General features: G+C 40.4%; 1 protein-coding gene across 1 annotated transcript in view; it reads left to right on the top strand.

Annotated features, from left to right (window-relative positions):
* CNST (consortin, connexin sorting protein) overlaps positions 1-19,498 on the top strand; it is a 94,211-nt gene that overhangs the window by 12,927 nt on the left and 61,786 nt on the right. The window contains exon 3 of the mRNA XM_019549757.1: positions 11,834-12,266. Coding sequence (XP_019405302.1) covers positions 11,882-12,266 — 385 coding nt within the window. The 5' untranslated portion in view covers positions 11,834-11,881. The remainder of the gene's footprint in view (positions 1-11,833; positions 12,267-19,498) is intronic.

Below are 19,498 nucleotides of genomic sequence, written 5' to 3'. Positions count from 1 at the left end.
GGTGCTTTCTTCATCCTCCCTATATATTTGAAAAAGGACTTTTTGTTATCTTTGATTTTGGATGCAAGTCCTAGCTCTATGTCCGCTTTAGCTTTCCTGACAGGCCCGAGCAGAGGAGGTATACTCCTCTTTGGAAATAGTACACACTTCCACTGGCTGAATGCTGCCTTTTTGGCAGTCAGGCATTCCCGGATGCCCTTTGTGAGCCAGGGGGGCTTTTGGGCACTCCTGCCCCCCTTGCTTTTTGTTAGGATGGTCACCCCTTGGGCCCTGAGTATCATCTCCTTAAGGAACAACCACTCATCTTGGGCACTGAGCTCTCCTGCTCTTGAGAACCCCAGTGCCTCTCCCAATCTCAACTCGTTGAAGTTGGCCCTCTTGAAGTCTAGGGCTACTACCTTACTGCAGGCCCTTGACACCCTGCGCTGGATGGTGAATTCCAGCAAGCGATGATCGCTATCACCCAGATGGTCAAGGACCTGGAGGTCATTTACCAGGTCCAACAGGGCATTTTCTCTGGTGGGACTGTGCACCTCCTGAATTAAGTGGAGGTCCTGTATCTCGGCCAGGAACCTCCTGGAACAGTCCAACCTGGCTGACTGTTCCTCCCAGCAGATGTCTGGGTAATTGAAATCACCCATGACAACTACATCCCTTGCCTTAAGTGCCTCTGCAAGCTGGCCTGAAAATTCCTGGTCCAGCTTCTCCCCTTGGTTGGGGGTCTGTAGTAGACCCCCACTGTTGGATCCCTCTCCCCACGGCCCCCTTGTATCTTGACCCAGAGCACTTCCGCTTGCCCCTCTGACCCCATTTTACTGGCAGAGGATGTGTATTGCTCCTTGACATAGAGCGCCACACCCCCGCCTGTCCTTCCTTCTCTATCCTGCCTGTAAAGCCTATAGCCCCTAATGCTAACTGCCCGTGTCATTGTAACCAAATATAGAATTTTGGCCCGGTGAAATTTAAAAAGATTGTCAGGTATTTTTTAGAACACAAATTAACTAGCTGCAGCATAAGACAAGATGGAAATACTTAGATTTAATCTTTTCAAATGTACAATAGTTATATAATAGTACAATAATATAATAATTATTGTCTCTTATTTGTTTTTAAATGGTTGAAAGCTATGACAATCCTTTCTTCATTGCAGGCTGCATGCAGTTTGAGCACTCATCTAACTTGAAGTTGCGCAAACTTCCCTAAAACAATTTATAGACTAGTTTAGTTCATTTAAAGCCCTACAGTAAAATGTACTGTGGTATGACTAGGGATGGTCCTGCTTTACTCAGGGGGTTGGACTAGATGATCTCCTGAGGTCCCAGAGATATGATTCTATGATCTGTTCTTGAATTGGATGCAGATTAACCCTAATACGGTATAACAAAATAGTTGGGGCAGAGAATATTGCTATACCTCTTGATATTTGGTTTTTCCCTTTCTATTTCTGTAGTTTAAAACATCACCGTTTTAGTGTAGATTTTTTAAAAGATGTATATTTTTAGCCATATGATGATGTAGCTTTGCAGCCTTTTGCTCTCTCTGTCCTTTGAGGTGAGCAATTTTGTATCTGACAGGATAAAAAACCATTTTTTTCCTCCTAAAGGTAAAAGTGGAAGAGTAGAGTTTGTACCTTGCTGGTGTTTCCACTATTGCTTTTCAAGGCTGTATAATATAGAGAAAGTTAAAACGTAAAAAAGCATGGGGAGAATGTGCATGTATATATCTCTATAGATACAAGGTAAAATGCCTGTAAATGTCACTTGAGAACTGCCATATTAATACCAGAAAGTGACAAACCACTAAGCTGTGTATATGTACAGCCAGGTTATTGTAGATGCACTGCAATTATACCAAGCACTAATGCTTGTATAAGCTTCCTGCAGGATGTTCAGGCTTTACATAGTCTGAAAGATAGTTCTATTTAACAGTATATCTGACCAAGGAAGCAGGAAACTTGTAAGGGGGTATTTATATCTATGATGTACTCTTTTATGAAGGGAAATATGGCAAGCTCATGGCAGACAGTCAAGAAGCTGTTTAGTGAGGTTTTCTGGGACTAAGGATATCCAATAATGAGACTGTATATAACAAGAAGATCTTGTGTGTGCTAAACCACTAATAAGTTCATGCTGTGAAGCAACCGTTCAGGGTGGTAATTATCCCAGCTGGCAGTGTAAGGTTAGATGCTGAGACTGTATACTTACAGTAATCATTTTTTTCCTTCCCCCAAACTAAGCCATTCTCAGGGTTCTCTTGAATCTTGTGCTTATAGCCCAGGGGTAGGCAGTTACTTTGGGTGGAGGGCAGCTTACTGAGTTTTGGCAAGCCATTGAGGGCCCCATGACAGGCAGCCAGGGGCAGATAAGTATTAATTTTCTAAATTTTGTAGGGGCCCAAGGGCCAGATAGAATGGCTTGGTGGGGTGCATTTTGCCCACCCCTGTTATAGCCCAATATAGAGCAAAACTTTTTCAAAATCTGGAATGGTTTGACCCTCTGAGGCGATGATCATCACCTGAAGCACGGTACCTCCTTCTTATCTGATCTGTCCTCCCTCTCACAAATATACAACATCTTGTGTACTTTCAGCTAGTACTATCAGCCACTACAGTTCATCATTATCCAGTATCCAGGTTTTTTTGTAATGTGTCTAGTTCACAGAGGTTTTCTGAATTGTAACAGCAAGCTTTTTGCTGAAGCTTTTACTTCACAGGGTACTTCTTCCATTGACTGGAGCCCCTCAGCAATTCTTTACTGTGGGTTAAGGAACCTAAAGCTGGGAAGGATCTGGGTTCGGTGGTAATGCTTTCCGCTTCGTTCCTACTTGGTTCCAAAGGGAAGCGGGTACCAGACAGGAGAAATAAATGAGATGGGGAACTAACTGACTTACAACGAGCTGAGATTTTGAGCTTGTTTGCTGATTTAAATTTATCTTTAACCAGACAGATATTTATAGGAAGCTAAGGAGGAGTAGATGACATTTTAGGCCCTTTCTAGTCTTCCTTTTCTACAGTATCTATATCAGTGATTCTCAGCCAGGGTGATATGAGATCCTTTTAAGGGTGTTGCAGGCTACCATACATTATTAGCATGCTCAGATGTGCAAATACTTGCACTTGATTCACAAGATAAACCTAGAGATTTCAGAGTGGAATCCAGAGTGTCAAAAACACTGCCACCTGTTGTGGTCTTTCTGAGTTCTTTGCAACAGCAGAATTGCTCTACTATTGATTTTTCCATCTTCAGAAAATACCTGAAAGCTAAGAACTGGCTTTTTTCTGAAGGGTGCCTTGAATCTAAAAGGTTGAGAACCACTTACCTATATTGGAAGTTTTTTCCTTCATGTAAGTTTTTCTCACTTCAGCTTTGTCCGGAATTCAGCTCCTTATTCCCTATCCCCAAAACCATATTTTTTTTCCTCTCTGGGGTTCCCTGCATAAAATGAAATTGAGGATTTGTGACTGTCACCTGAAGAACAGAGGAACAGCAAGGAGCAAAGATGAGATATCAGTAGGGACTTACCCAATTTGCGATTGTGTAGTTTTCATAGAACCTGTAAAATCAGGCGGGCTCTATGAAAAATGGTGGGCTTCATGAAAAATGCCAGTCTTGCTGCAACCTCCACCCCCAACCCAGCTAACCTGGGGGGGGGAGGGGTTCCCAGCAAGATGACTGCTATGCCTACCCCTCACTGGTGATTGGCTGAGAGTGCTGCCTGTTGTGTGGCCCCGCCCCTCCAACAATCAGTGGCAAGGGGTGGGTCACATGATGGACAGCCCTTACAACCAATCAGTGGGGGTTATGACAGACAGCCCCCACAACCAATTAGTGGCAAAGGGTGGGGCCACTGGGGCCCCTCGACCAATCAGAGACATGGAGAGGAGTGGGGTGCTGCGTTCAGCCTGTGAAAATGGTGGCTAGCACCAGGATCTACCCAAAAAATCAGCCAGCTGCCTCATTGTGTTAGGTAGACCTCTAGCAAGAGTGTACAATCATTTATAAAAGGTTTCTTTTCCCAGATGCCAATATTGCCAGCTGATATATTTTTACCCTTAAAGAAAGCTTTGCTACTATTTGACCTTTGTGAAAGATAACCAGAAGTACAGGAATGGTAGTCTTGGGGTATTTAAAAAAAAGCAATAAACATAAAACATACATTAGACAGTAAACTAAGCTGGAAACTTTTCATCAGTTCATAACTGCCTTGTGCTTTCCTTGCCGCATAAAATAATAATAAAAGGTAAAAGATACCCAGCCAACTAATCATTAAATATATGCATGAGGCTGCTGCAGTAAGTTTCTCTCTTGCTACCATATCCCGAGTATTAGCAGTAGTGAAAGAAAGGAAATTCCCTCTATGATATTGCCTAGTTGGCCCCAAATTTCAATAGACCTCTCTGCAGAGAGACACTAAAGTAAATAAAATTTAGTTAATTCATCATTCAGTTGCCCAGATGATTTTTTTGTTTTTGTCAATTCGTGATCACCATATGGCTCAGCCTACCCAGCTCTAGGATTAGTTGACTATAAAATACGCAATTGCTGTTGCTAGAGAATAACATGATGGAATGCAGTTCAACATAAGACTTTCAAGATCAGCTGGTCCAGTAATGTGTCTGCAAATTAAGGTCCATGGAAGAGACCAACAAGACACACCCATAGTATATGAGATGAGATTAACTTTCTGATAAATTCTTCAGCAACACAGTCTGTTTTAACTGTGAACTATTTTATGTTGCTTGAGGTCAGTAGGATTCCATAAACAAAATTTACATTAGTTATCCAGAAAACTGCAAGACACTAATATTGTCCATAATAGTTTACAGGACAAACCCGATGAGGAAAGACTGAGGGACCTGGCCCTCTTCAGCCTCTGCAAGAGAAGGCTGAGAGGTGATCTTATGGCTGCCAACACATTCATCAGGGATGCAGCAAGGGATCGGAGATGCTCTGTTCACCAGGGCACCTCTTGGGGTAACAAGGAACAATGGTCACAAACTGACAGGGCAGATTTAGGCTAGATATCAGGAAAAACTTCTTCATGGTAAGTGGCCAAAATTTGGAATGGGCTTCCAATGGAGGTGGTGCTCTCTCCTTCCTTGGGGGTCTTTAAGAGAAGGCTGGACAGGCATCTAGCTGGGGTTGTCTGACCCCAGCAGTCTTTCCTGCCTAGGCAGGGGGCTGGACTCTGATCTGTTGAGGTCCCTTCCCACCCTAGCATCTATGAATCTATGAAAATTTAAAGTATTATATTTCATAGAAGTTTGAGATGGAAAGGACCTTTCAGAGCATTTAGTTAATATTCCTTCCAATGCAAAATTATTCTCTGAAGTAAATGTGTTAGTATTTTGTCCATCGTAGGTTTGTGTCTGAAGAGACGTGATTTATTCCACTTCACTGTGAGTTTATTTTACATTTCACAGCCTAATATATTTGACTGACAGGAAGCAGCCAGCTTAAGGTGTTTCTCATTTTCTTGATTTTTATTCTGCTACTTGTATATATAGAGGTTGTGTTCATGCCCTTGTGTCTAAGAAGACATATGTTCTCTCCAGTCTCCCCCAACATAGATATTTAACTATATTCATAATCCTTTGCTGAAAGTTGGTTCAAAATCACCTTTTTTGCTCTACTCTGAACTAATATGTAAACCAGGGCTGTCCAACTGGTGTCCTGCAGGGAGTTAATTTGCAGCCCCCAGACTCCCACCAGCAGCTGCTCCCCGCATTACTCCAGCTGCAGTAGGAGCTGGGGTTTCTATCCCTCCCCCAAGCTTTCATTTCTGGTTCCTGTCTGAGGGAGGTGGTGCAGTACAGTGTAGTGCAGCCCACTGTCAGCTTGAGAGTGAGGCTAGGAAGCCCATGTGCATGGGGAGGGGGAAAGGGGAGGCACCCATATATTGTGCAGCCTTGGGACCCCCTGGTTTACACTTGTGTAGCCATGTGGTGTATGGCCCTTGCTGGTCCAGCCTGCAGAGGGGGCATGTGGCCCCTGGCCACTTAGAAGTTGGCAGCCCTGCTGTAAACCTTTCTGGGAACGTAGCACCCAGAGCTGAACACAGCTTTTCTGGTGTGGCAGACCATATCTGTAAAAAGACGGTACCAATGCCTCCTATTTCATACCCAAGCCCATACCCTGATGTACATAGCCAAAGATTGCACTGGCCCATTTGTCAGCCATATAGAAAAGTAATTCATGTTTATACTCTTTTCTCTAGAAACGCTCCTGTGTCTCAGCCAGCATTATAGCTTTCTGGCTTTCTTTTCTGCTTAATAGCCTTGTTTCCGATATTTTTTTTCCAGTGAATTAACATGAATATTTTTCAGAAACAGATTTCAACTTGTTTCTGCCTACATCTTATATCTTTAAGCTTTTTGTCTTTAAATTTCTCAGTTCTCAACTAGCATTTTCAGCTCCTTCCTGTTTAACAACACTTCCCTATATAATTAAAATGCTCATTATACCCTCTAGCATTAAAAAAGCTGTTGAGTAAGCTTGGATCCAGTATTGACCCATGTGGTGTGTGCTCAAAAATCCATGCTTTTTTCAGAAGTTATTTATAATTACCCTTTGTTCACAGGTGTGAGTTTTCAGTTCCTGTATTTAAACAACTTTGCAATAAGATAAGATGTTCATAGCACTATGAATTGCTCAACAATTATTTTAAAATATGTTCTTATGTGCTGTATTATCTTCATCCTCTTTATCAAAATAGCATCAAGTCCATTCTTAATCAACTAGTGTCCTACTTTGATTATGAGAATGTCATGTGGGACAGCATCAAAAGCCTTGCAGAAAATATATTGCATCTGCTACTTCCTTCTTATCAAGTAGGCCAGCTACCATGTCAATGAAGAAACTGGATTGGCTTTCCATTATTTGTTCTTGACAAAACCATTTTGGCTCTATCACCTTATTCTCCAAATGTTCTCAGGTAGGCTGACTCTTGTATAATTTTCCAGGTTCTTCCATTTGTCTGGGACCTCCCCTGTCCTCCATGAATACATAACCAAAACTTTAGAAATAAAAGTAAAATAATGGTATTGAAAGGATTGGAAGACAAATGCAGGAAATCCGAGAATGTTCATCCAGTATAATGTAAATGCACTTCTAAATGTTTAACAGAGGTAAGGTTTTGATCATCATCTATGGCTTTCATGTATTTATTTCTCTCAGCCTATGATTAAAGTAGAGCTGCCTTTTCCTTAGCTCTGCTAATCTAGTGGTAATACTAGTTAAAAAGGCATTAATACACAAAGAACTACACAGTCTTCTAATCTTTCCAGTTTCTGCATCTTTCTTTCTGATTATCAAAGTGGTGTACAGTTTGAATATTGTTTGAATAAATATTGTTCCTAGACACTTAAATAGCAGTAAATGAAAAATGCCTTTTCTGTCTTCAACTAGCTAGCAATGTGCTGTCACTCTTTAGTGAGGACTTAGTTCAGGCAATTTGTTCTAGTCTATATTACTGTGTGGCTGGGCATGCAGTAGCCACAGGAGACGGACTGGAAATCAAGAAACATTATGTTCTTTTCTCAGCTGTGCCATAGACCTGTTGAGTGTCCCTAGGTCAGTCACTTAGCCTTGTGCCTAAGTTCCTTTTCTATAAAAGGAGATGATAATACTTTGTGGAGGGCTTTGAGATCAATGAAAGGAAAACCATGAAAGTATGCATCTTGTATGTATAGCCATCTGCTTGCTAAAGAAAGGTCAGTAGTTTTGTATCCTGCAAATGCATTGTGTTCTTTTCTGGTTTTGCTTTCCAAATCTACATTCAGCTTAGGGTTCTATTTCTAATCTTTAAAGACTTTATAACCACAGAAAATTAGGGTTGGAAGGGATCTCGGGGGTCATCTAGTCCAACCCCCTGCACAAGGCTTGATCATCCTGGATTATGCCCAACCTGAGTTATTGTAAAACCTCCCCCTTCCTATTTGCCATTGCCATGACTTCCCATGACAGCTGGGATTGGGGATGCTGAGTGAAACTCTGGAGGATGTCCTTGGTAATATATTTATGGCTATGGAGCTCTTCATTATGAGAATGAGGAAGGGACCCTGAGTCAGTGCAAGAACCATTATTATAGGTTGGTTTTTCCTCAGTAAGGATGTTGAATGAAAAGTACAGCATGATTCCAAATAAAAACAAGCAACTAAAATAAAAATGTGTTGACATTAAAGTACTATGAAATAAAAGGATGGGTGAAGTGCCTAGCCCTTTTTAATAGAAATGAATCAGTGTCAATAAATATAGCACCTAGACACCATAGTGGTGGGTACATAAGAGTGCATGGACAGAGTGGGGTTTTTTATGTATGTAATTTCCTCTCTGCATATTTTTTTTTTGCCATTTAGCAAACTATTTTCTTTCTTCTTCTGGACTAGAACTGTAATTACAATCTCTTTTTCTCTCTGTTTTTAACAATGGCATCAATCTGTGTGGCAACTTGAACCAAATCATCTTTGTTCACCAGCTCAGTTCTGTCCAATGTTTATCAGTGCAACAAAGCCAGCGAAAGGAGCACAAAAGCCTATATGGGAAGAACCACAATACTTTTTGTAAATATATTATTTGCATGCTATTACTTTTCAGTGACAAAACCTGTGAAATATAGACATTCATATGTGACAAGCAACTACTATATAATCATCACTAATTTAATTTATTTTTTGTAAAAGGTAGTACTTGAGATTCAGTCAAGAAGGGCTAAACATCCTTAGACAGTACAGGAATAAAGTCTCACGGTTTGCAGAACCAATGCCCTGTGAGTGAAAACAGTGAATGGCAGGACTGGAATGTTAGTATGGTTGGTAGCACAAAGTAAATCAAACAGCTTCCACTTGAAAATCAAGATGTTGGCACTGTCCAAAAAGAAATTTTTGCTGCAGGAATTCTTTTTTGGCTTCTCATTTACTTGTTTTGTAGCACTGCTGAGCCCTGTTGGAAGACATGGATTTTTCATGGTCAGTTTTACTGTGATAGGTAACGAGAACCACTGAGCAACAGAACTGTTAATGTGTGGTAGCTGTAGTACTCCAAAACAAAGCAAGTATAAGTTTATGATTGAAACTAGACATTAAAAGAACGGAAGGAGATTAGTATTTCTGTCTGAGCTTGTTTCTTTTGTGGGGAAAAGAACATGTCACTCACTGTCAAGGGAACATTTCTCTGTGACTACAGTAATGAGAAAAACCTTGTTTAAGCACATTAGGATCTTGTTTTCCTTGCACTATACATTGAGAGGGAGAAATGTAGTTCAGTGGTATGATGAATTATGTAAAAGTTTTGATCCTCCAGAATTTCAGTCCATCCAGTTCTAGTGATTTCCTCTTTGCAGTTGGACTGTTACTTGCTTTAAAGGGGGGAGGGAGAGGTAGGGAGTAGCATTACTCCTCTCTTCATAAACTATTGTGTGTTAATATTTGCAAAGTTCTTTGAAAATGGTAACAAGTAAGAAAACTAAAATGTAGCTAATTTTATTAAAAAATCTTTCCCTGATATTTGCTGTGTGTATTGTTTTTTTGGCATGACTTTTTAAAAGCAGTTTTCAAATAGAAAGGGTAGAACTAATCTAAATTGTTTAATTTTAAGTCTAATTGCCTCTTGTTTAAAATGAATATTTGTCAGTGTTTCTACAACTTTAAAAAAAGCCTCTACTGCTTTGAATGACTTACTTCTATGATAAAAGCAGGAAAAATTCTCCTGTTCTCAAAATACTATTCTTACAGTTTAAGAGATGACACGTTAACTTGCTAGAATTTACTTACCAGGGCCTCAGGAACAGTTTGATTTGCCTCCCTTTGAGGGTGAATACTCGTTGCAGCTTTTAACTTCTGGTGGGTCCTGACAAGGTCCAGCACTGCCTTTTCTTTCAAATGAAGTGTAGTCATCTCAAGGAGAAGCAATAGATATATATGCAGAATGCCAAATAGGATTCTAAAAAATTAAATACAGAGTGATATTTTTAACTAATCAGTATTCCAGTCTTGAGCCTATAATTAGATGCGTCTGGAGAATCAAGTTTTAATAGTTATACAGACAATAACATGCAATACATTCATTTCAAATTACTGCCTCCCTCCGATAATTGCATGAACATAGAATGTATAATTACTAAACAATTAATAAGTCTATAAATTCAATTTTCAGGACAAAAAGTTAGGTTTGAAAAGGAGACTGTTCTGTGGTTTTGGATGGGGACATGCCACTGAAGCACCCTGAGCTGCAGGCTGCACCATGCTGCACTTCCCCAGCCCCCTGAGATAGGAGCAGGGGCAGGAAGGGGAAGCTGGAGAAATGGGGTGCCTGGATCCCCTAGCTCCTGCAGCCGCAACAGTTGGAAGATATGCGGTTTAATACCTCATGGGCCACCTGTTGAATAATACTGATTTATCTATTCATGTGCCAGAATTACTGCATTTGACCTTGGGGATCTTCAGTATGATTTTCTGTAAAAGGTATCTTAAGCTTTGTTTAGGGGGGGAGCACAACATATAACATGCATTCTTACTTTATTGTGTGGCTCATCTTTCTTGTGATTCATCTAGTGACCATTCAGTCTGTGATTAACTACAGCAATTGCTTAGAAAAATAATTTTAGAAAATATTGGCTTTATTTAAGTCTTTTCATCCTTTCTTGGGCAATGGGAGGAAAATTCTTTTAAATTCTAGGGTTTCCTTAAGTATTAATTTGTTGTTGTCCTTAAAAAGTATAATTATTCTAAAAATAATCTGTTTTAAGATATGCTCTATAAAATGTATTTTTCCTTTTTCCTTAAAATATTTGGAAGCTTGTTTAAATTCTGTCTTAATACAAGCATGGCTAGAATTTTTTAGCTATGCCGTTTAACACTTCAGGTAATCTTTCCCAGTGTACGCAATGCATTGTTGTAATAGCTTAATAACTTGGGGCAGTACTGCAATGCTAGTAACCCCCCCCAAAAAAAAAACAAACCTAAAATTCACAAACTAACCAAAAAACCTGATACAATCATATAATTACAGCAAGTGCAGAACAGCTCTCTCTGATTGAGGTCTGTTCTTGCTATGATACACATTCATGAAAGTTACACATGCATAAAAAAGGGAAAATCAGTCCATGTTGGGTGGGCGGCGGGGTCAGTTTCTTATTCATGTTCCATCTGCTCTTCATGCTGAGAATATGTTTAATGTTCTTTAAAAGCAAAGTGATGATTTAATGTGGTAAACAGTTCTCATATGCATCCAAATCTTGTGGCAGGGCTGTTATATTTGCATATTTGAAGCAATATTGTGTCTGGCAAACATGAGTTGTCTCCCCTGCACCTTTATTCTTCACTGGGGGTTGGTTAGTTATTTATATAGGCTTTAAGCACAAAGAATATTTTTATTTTGTATTTTTTTTTAAATACAGATAAATATTGATTTTTCTGGCCAAGAATGATTATTTTAATATTTTATCTGCTTAAAGAAACTGTAGTATCTTTTATTATAAGCCTCCCTGAGCCTTTGTTGGGAAGAGTATCATCAAATAAATAAATATTGCCATGAAGGTCAGGGGTTTGTATTATAGGTCAGGTAATTGAGATTAGCCATAGATAAATAAATCATGCCAATTACAGACCCAACAGTATACTCTGTTGTCCTCCAGAGCAGTACTACACACACAACAGTTGTGACATGCAGAGAAACTTTGTTCCACTGAAGCAGTAATGCTCCTGTTTTTTAAGGGCCTCTAGTTGTTTTGGAGGACTATTTAACTTGGTTGGTGTAATATTCCATTTTGGCTGAAATTAGACATTAGGATCTCTCTGTGCCCTCATCATAAACATTCTCCCTGTTTTTATTTTTAGACCTAAGAACTGCTTTGGAGTTTAAGGAGTTCCACAAGTGACGTGCTAATGGATGACAGACAGTTTCCTACAAATGATCCCCAGATAGTCTCAAAAGACAGGCTTCAGGCTGGTGATGGGGTACAAGGTGTGGGAACTCATTTGGCTCCTTCATCTGATGAAAATGAAAATCAATTTGGTGATGGGACTGAGCTCCTGACCAGCAGTGACAGTGCAATGGGAAGGCAGGAAAAGGTTGAGCAGGACAGTATCAATAATAATGAAAACCTGGATAGTGGACATTATTCACTGAGCAGTAAAGAAGAGGCGACTGGGAAGAGCTTTATAAGCCTCCATACAGACATCCACACAGAGCAAAAACCTGTTCTAGAAATACAGACAGTTGGAAAAAGAAGTCCAAGAAGCAAAAAAGGCTCCGGTAGGAAGTCTACAGGTACTTTCCAAAAATATGCATTTTTGTTTCATTTTTAATGAAGCTCTGGTTCTGTAGTCTGAATTAATGACATTAAGATAAATATTATATGTGTTTTTTATTTTTAATTTCAACAAGTATCTATAAAGTAAAAATACTTATTTAAGTGATGACAGTAATAAACCAGATATGAAATAAAGATGTTCCCCAGCTCCAGGAGTTCAAAATCAAAACCCATCAAACACAGAATAAGCAGGATGCACCAAGGAAACAAGGGAGAACCGCTAGCATTTAATAAATAAAAGAACAGATAGCTGATTGAATTTCTTCCTGAAGTCCAAATACAGAAAATATCTTTCTAGATCATTTGAGTGTTCAGATGCAAAATTTTGATGCCCCATTAAGGCATCAGCATTTGAAAACTTGGCTTGAATCACCAAATATCTTGTTCTTGGATAGCTATCATCAAAATTTACTTATGTTTCCCAAACTTAATGAGTACTTTTAGTATGTACATCTTGACTAGCATGCTGTCCAGAAAATGTGTAAAGCTTCTGCCAAATTTTAGTTTGTATAATTTACTCCTGCCAGTCTAACTTTAGATCTTTAAACTGAGTGAATAAGGATAATTTTAAATACTTTTTTTTATTATGCGTTCCTATTTGAAATGTGCCTTCGTTTAATGTACAGAATGTGTTTAATGCTTGGCCCTTCTATACATGCAGGTGAAAGCACAATGGGATCTAACACGTGATCCGTGTAATCATGCCTTCTGCCATGCTACATGTGCATGATAGGAGACGTGATTGTGGGATGGTGCATTAGATTCCATCAGGCCATATCACCAGTCCAGGGGGAGCCAAGGATCACGATCGTGGGCTCCCTCTGCATCAGCTCCTATGGCTGAGCCCCACAGTTGATGTGGGCTGTGGGGCTTTCTTCATGGGCAGCTCTGGGAATGCTCATAAGCCTCATGAGTTGTGAGGCATGCAGTGGAGAAAATGTCATCACTGCAAGCCTCGTGAAGTGTAGGGCTCACAATGGCAGCAGAGCTTGCCCCACAGCCAACAACACTGCCCCCCGCCATCCCCGCAGCTGATAAGGCTTAGCAGCGGTGGCAGCGTTCTCCCTGCCGTGAGCCTCACAGCGACAAGGGTCATAGTGAGGGCAGTGCTGGGAACATTGCTGTCATTTGCAAGCCTTGTCTGCTAGAGAGCTGGAAGTGGGTGGTGCACCCGTGTGGCGGGGAGCCCCTCAGTTGATGGGGCTCCCAGCCATGGGGGAGCACTTGGCCACAGATTCAATTAATGACATGATAGAGTGGGGCATTGAGACTTGTTATATTTGGTTTTATGACAGTTGATATGTTTTGACACTAGTGGTATTTTGCTGGTTTGTTTCAAAGCAGCTGGCTCTGATTAGAGTCATGCCTGAATTTACTTTTATATTCCTACTATTTTTCCTTCTTTGTTGTTACACTTCTGAGGCCTAATTAGCAAAAAATAAATCGTTAAACTGACTAGTCATGTACAGTTTCAGGAATTTGCAGTCACTTTTCCATGTTAACTGTTCAACCCCCTGCCCCCCCTCAAAAAACTCCCCAAAACCCTTAAGCTGCCATTTTGTTCTTCCGTAAAGATATGTGTTCAAGATCAAAGTTTTACAAATGTGCTGGTGGGCATGACTATTTTGTTTGAGTTTTCAAGAATGGTTTTGCCAGTATTTAGCTATGTTTTCTGGAGATGATTCTCCAAATAAAATTAGCAGGGTTGAGGAGCAGGGGAGCTAGAAACTATCACTGAATTGTGTGTGCACATTAATTTAGATCAGTGGTGCCAAATATGCAGTTCATAGGCCCCTGTCCCTCCCCCTCCCTCACGGGGGGGGGTGTTGATCTGCCCCCCCCATGCCCCTTCCCTCTCAACTCCCCTTCTACCCCACCGGACTCACCACATGTTGGCAGCTGTATAAGATCGGTATTGACTGATATGCCTCCTTAAATATTGGCTATCGGTGTCAGACCACCCAAATCTCTATTGGTGCACCCCTACATAATACCTAAAATGTAAATCTTCATTTAGTAATACATCTGAAGACAAAGAAGCACCAAGTGCAGGAGGGAAATAGTTCATTTTTAAAGTATGCATGCATTCAAGAGATTTGTATCGAATATAAGATCTTGCGTCAGTACAAATGCAAACCATAAATCATTGATTTTAGAATGAAGGTTACTTGAATATAATGTTCGTTTTTTCAGATGAATTCTATTGCATTAGCATTTTGATTTACTCTATATCTACTTGCAACTAGAAAGGAAATGTTATAATCCAGATTGGAGGCCTGTGCAAACATCAAATATGATCGTTTTAATATTTAGAACAGTAAGGGTCTGAGGGAGGTAAGATTATGATGGGCAGCTTGATAGGCTGAAATGGGTAGATAGGTGAATATATAGTGTTTTTTCCAAGTTAAAGTGTAGTAACGAGTCTCTTAAGACACAGGTCTGCAAATTGACCAGTCATCTCGTATATCTAGTCCAATAATGTCATAACATCTTGAATTTTGTAAAAAGTAACTTTTTACATGGCGCAGAAAACCGTGGGTACGTTTCAATTATAGATTAAATTATAAATTATTACAACTGAAAAACTTAAAGATAATGAAGGAATATTGGAGAGAATGATGAAACAATCATTTTTACAGAGTGATGGAGAGGACTAAATGGTGTTCAAAGCAGGACAGGTAAAAATTAAGTGATAAAATTATATGAATTTAAGGATGCTAGCAAATATGGTTACATAGACATCAGTACCTGAGAAATAAAGAAAATAAGGACAACTGCAGACCAGCCCCTTCAGGGCTCCCTGAAAATTTACCGCTGAGTTAGCTGTGGAGAATGGAGCACTGTGAGATAGTGGAGGGTGAAGAGTCCTGTCCATATGTTAAATTTGTTATCAATCTACCATTTTTGTGGTGGATCAGCCGCAATTTTTTTTGTGTTGTGCAGTAGCTCGTAGGTGTGACAAATGTAACATCTACCTAAGCCCTAACAGCCCTAACCTATGGGCATGCAGTGTAAAATTCTCTTGGGCTTTGTTTGGTGCCTTATCACGTTGCAAATTTGTGTACAAGTTACACGTTGCTGGCTGCTATCTTCCCCACATCTCTTTAAGGCTTGTACCTTTTTAACATTTTCTTGCACTTCATGAATTCCCAAAGTAGTTTGGTAAAATCCCGACCAAAATAAATGGAGGCTTTGATATTGGCTTCTGTGAGGATTTTTCTATAGGTTATAAAAACAGTCCTGGGAAAGTCTAAGTTGAACAAATTTCAAGTAGTGGATCAGTTGAGACATAAGAATGGCTAATAAGGGGATGTTATAGAGTGAATCTCTATCAGGACTATGATATGAAAACTTGGGAATATCTCATGAAGACTATATAAATAACTGTTTAGGCCAGTGGTTTTTCAACCTTTTTTGGACTCCAAACACCTATCATTAGACTCACTGCACCCTTCCATAACTTTGGTGAATTGTCACCCAACTTCAAAGCTAATTTATGTATTACAGATGCGGCAGACTGTGCAACTTTGGGGTTTGTCTAGGCAGGCCTGCACTTACCTGCTTTGCTTATCTCCTCACACCTTGAGGCAACCTTAAAAGGATATGGTGGCACCCAGGACTGCCCTGGCACCTTGGCTGAGAGACTGGTTTAGGCAGGTGTAGCTTAGTTCGTCAATATTTGGGTATTGGATATAAAGAAGATGAGACTTCTTTTATGTCCTCAGTTCAGTCGGATCAGAGTTGTGGAGATTTCTCATGAGAGGAATCTTGTGAAGATATCTAGACCAGGGTGGCCATCCCACACCACAAGTGCCAAAAGTGGCATGGGCAGCCTCTGTGTGCACATTGCAGATTGGGAAGGGAGCAAATAGCGCATTGGCAGATGGGACTGAAAGCAAAGGAGCAGATTGGGTAGGGGAAGAGGATCGGGGCTAATTTGTGGCACGCCTATCAAAAAGACTGACCCCCACTGTTCTAGACCATGTTTGAACGTTCCCCCCCCCCCCCGCAACACATTTGGTCTGGTTTAAGTCTTTAGTTTAATCTCTTCAGGCAATGTCATACTCGTCTTGAAAATCTTAACCGCTAGCCTGGAAATGGGTGGTTATGGTTCTATTTAAAACAAAAGCCCTGAATGTTTGTATTCCAATGCATACTCAAGGTTACTCAGACCTGTGAACTCCTTCTGGGAGGATAACTAGGAAATCTGAGAGAGGTATTACACAGGTTATCTGTGAAGATTATGGAAGGACAAAAACAACCACAAACAAATTGTTAATATCTCTGTTTTAACAGTTTCTTTGTGGCTGTTGTTGACCTCACATATGGAAGGATGGAACCATCTCAGGTTATTTTTTGTCTGTGTACCAAAGGGAACTTTATTTTTCAATGCGCGTGTTTAAGAAAACAGGATTGTGACACACAGTTCTGTAGTGGTTAAGGACACTCAACTGCAAGAGGGCAATTCTGAGTCCTGGTCCCTGCTCACCACCAGGCTGTTTTTCAAGCATCTTTAGAAATAGTTTGGATATAGTTGATCCTGGTTTCAGGAATGAACTACGCAATCTCCCTTTCAGCCTATTTTCTATGATGCTGAGATTTAAGAGTCTGTTAGGCGAAATTCTTAATAGATACTTTCAGCCAACAGTCTAGGTCAGGGTGGATTTGTTTTAAATCGATTTAAATCACTGGTTAGGAAGCCTCCATTTAATTGTTTTCTACCAAAAATGCATTCTTGTTGTTGGAAGTTCATTATTCATTTAATTTCTTGAAACTTTACACTTTTAGAGAAAGGTAAGGGCTTGACTGCATGTATACAAACTTGCAGAGAGATGCTAGGGCTGATGGGTGCATAATCAAGTTTGTTATCTCTGTTCTCCATATACTGATATTAACAAGGATGTTATCTCTGGAGACAAACTCTCCCTATGCCTGAAGAAGGGTTTTTGTGCCCTAAAGCTTGCAAAGAACAATTTTTCCAACTATTTAGTTGGTCTAATACAGGTGTTTTCGTCCTTTTTTAAGGAATATACCCCTTCTGGGTACACTTCTGGTGGAGTGGGGGGAGGGGTCCTGGTGGTGGCTGGGGGTGTAGCGGCAGCCGGATTATGAGCGGGGGGCTTGCATGCAGTGGCATGCAACTGGCCTGGCAGCACCTGTGCAGCCCACAGAGGGGAGCCACTACCCTTGCCCTCCACACCAACCCCCCAGCCCTGCTCCTGGGAGGCAGCGGCACGGGATGGTGGGTGGCAGCACTCCTCCCCACCCAGCCATGCATACCCCCTAGCCCCTTCCCAAGTACCCCCAGTTGACAACCTCTGGTCTAATACAAAATATCACATCTACCCAAAGAACCTTGTCTGCCTATGATCTCTGGAAACACAAATCCACAGTTTGAGAACTGACACTAAGCATCAGAACAATGCTTGATGGGATCTTTGAGACTGAGCACTAAGTCCCATTGGGTACAGTCGGGTTTTTTAAATCTTTACTAATCTATGGAGGAGCTGCTGGGAAGCCCCATAAGATTGGGCCTCTAATGTAGTCCATGGCCTGTTGTGACATGCTTATAAAATTTCTAAAAAGGCTATATGAATATATTATCTCAAATAGTATATAATTAGAAGATATAGTCCCTTTTCCATGATGATATCTTTGAGCTTTAACATATCTTAAGTTAAAACCATCTTCACGTAAGTTTTTTGGTTTTTTTAAAAGCATCTTAATGGAAAAAAATATGATTAAATAAAAAAAGCCAAGTTTTTTGGTGGGGTTTTTGGGGTTGGGTTTTTTTTTGATTGCTAATTTTTATCCACCCTTGTCTAGGTTAGGAAAGTTTACCTTGCACCACTTAAGAATGGGCCTTTTTTTCCTCCAAGCAAGCTTCTGTGTCTGTAAGTGGAGACAAACTATATGGTCTAGAAGACAGTAGCTATTGGCTAAGAGGAGCACCTCTTGGGAAGCACACAAATTGTTCTTTTAGGTAAAGTAATGTCTAAGATATGGTTGGCCACTGGACACAATATGCCAAGGCCTGTGATTCAATAAATGTATCATCACATATATAATAAATAGATTTACATGTGGATCACCATATAAAATGAACAAAGTAAGAGAAAAGTGATAGAAAAAACTTAAGTTAATAAACTATAAAAATAAACTGATAAGCCAACATTAATAACTTACTTGACAAGCTAAATTAACAACATGTCTGAACACCCACTAAAAATGTGGCAGGCGCTTTAAAAGTAAGTATGAATATAGGAGCACTATTCAAGACAGGCATTAATTTTAACACAATGCTTATTACCACAGCAGCACTACAAACATTAAAAATGCAGCAGCCACTCTAAATTAATTATGCATAGAGGTTATCAGGTTAATAAATTAGTGTCACTACCAAATGTTCTTTTAAGCAAAGTTCCTGTTTCTTTAGGTTGTGCTCTCACAATGAGAAAATGTTTTTTTTACCATAAGCTGAAGTGTTATCTTGAGAGAAGATGAAAGCTGGTAATACTAAGATTTAAGAGGTTCAAGAAGGAAAATTTCTTGTCCCAGGGAATTTGCAACCTAAAGGAGCTTACCCTTACCCTTCAAGACTAGTTAATTTTGCTCTAAAGTTTGAGAGGTTGTTCTCAATTAAATATTTTTTTGGATTCTAATATTAGGACCCTAAGTTTGGTTTGTTTGTTTTTTCATCTTCCTCTTTTTGCATGACAGACTAATTTTCCTTCTGCCACGATCTGTTTATTTCTTCTTTCTACATTTTTCTGTGCAGCAGGAAAATCTGAGGGTTTTAGTGGACCACAAACTAAATACAAGCCTGCAGTATGGGAGCCGTGTGCTCACTGGCTCTGGCAGTGGTGACTGGGACCTCTGAGGGTTTGTGGCAGAGGCCCCCCATGCAGCGGGGATTGTCCCCCCGCCTGGCACCTGCACTATTGTATGGGTGCAGCATGGCTCAGCAGGGTGAGCTGCCTGGGAGCTGGGGCGGATCTATCTGTCAGCCGGAGCTCCTGGTTCGATCCCCCAGCTCTTCCCAGGAGAAGCAGCCCACAGATCTGCGCAGGGGGTTTCATAGATTCATAGATGCTAGGGTCGGAAGGGACCTCAATGGATCATCGAGTCCGACCCCCTGCATAAGCAGGAAAGAGTGCTGGGCCTACATTACCCCAGCTAGATACACATC

This window comes from Crocodylus porosus, unplaced genomic scaffold (genome assembly GCF_001723895.1).
Source record: "Crocodylus porosus isolate Cpor-Errol unplaced genomic scaffold, CroPor_comp1, whole genome shotgun sequence".
NCBI classification, from domain to species: Eukaryota; Metazoa; Chordata; order Crocodylia; family Crocodylidae; genus Crocodylus; species Crocodylus porosus.
This window is presented reverse-complemented; position numbering and strand designations above follow the sequence as displayed.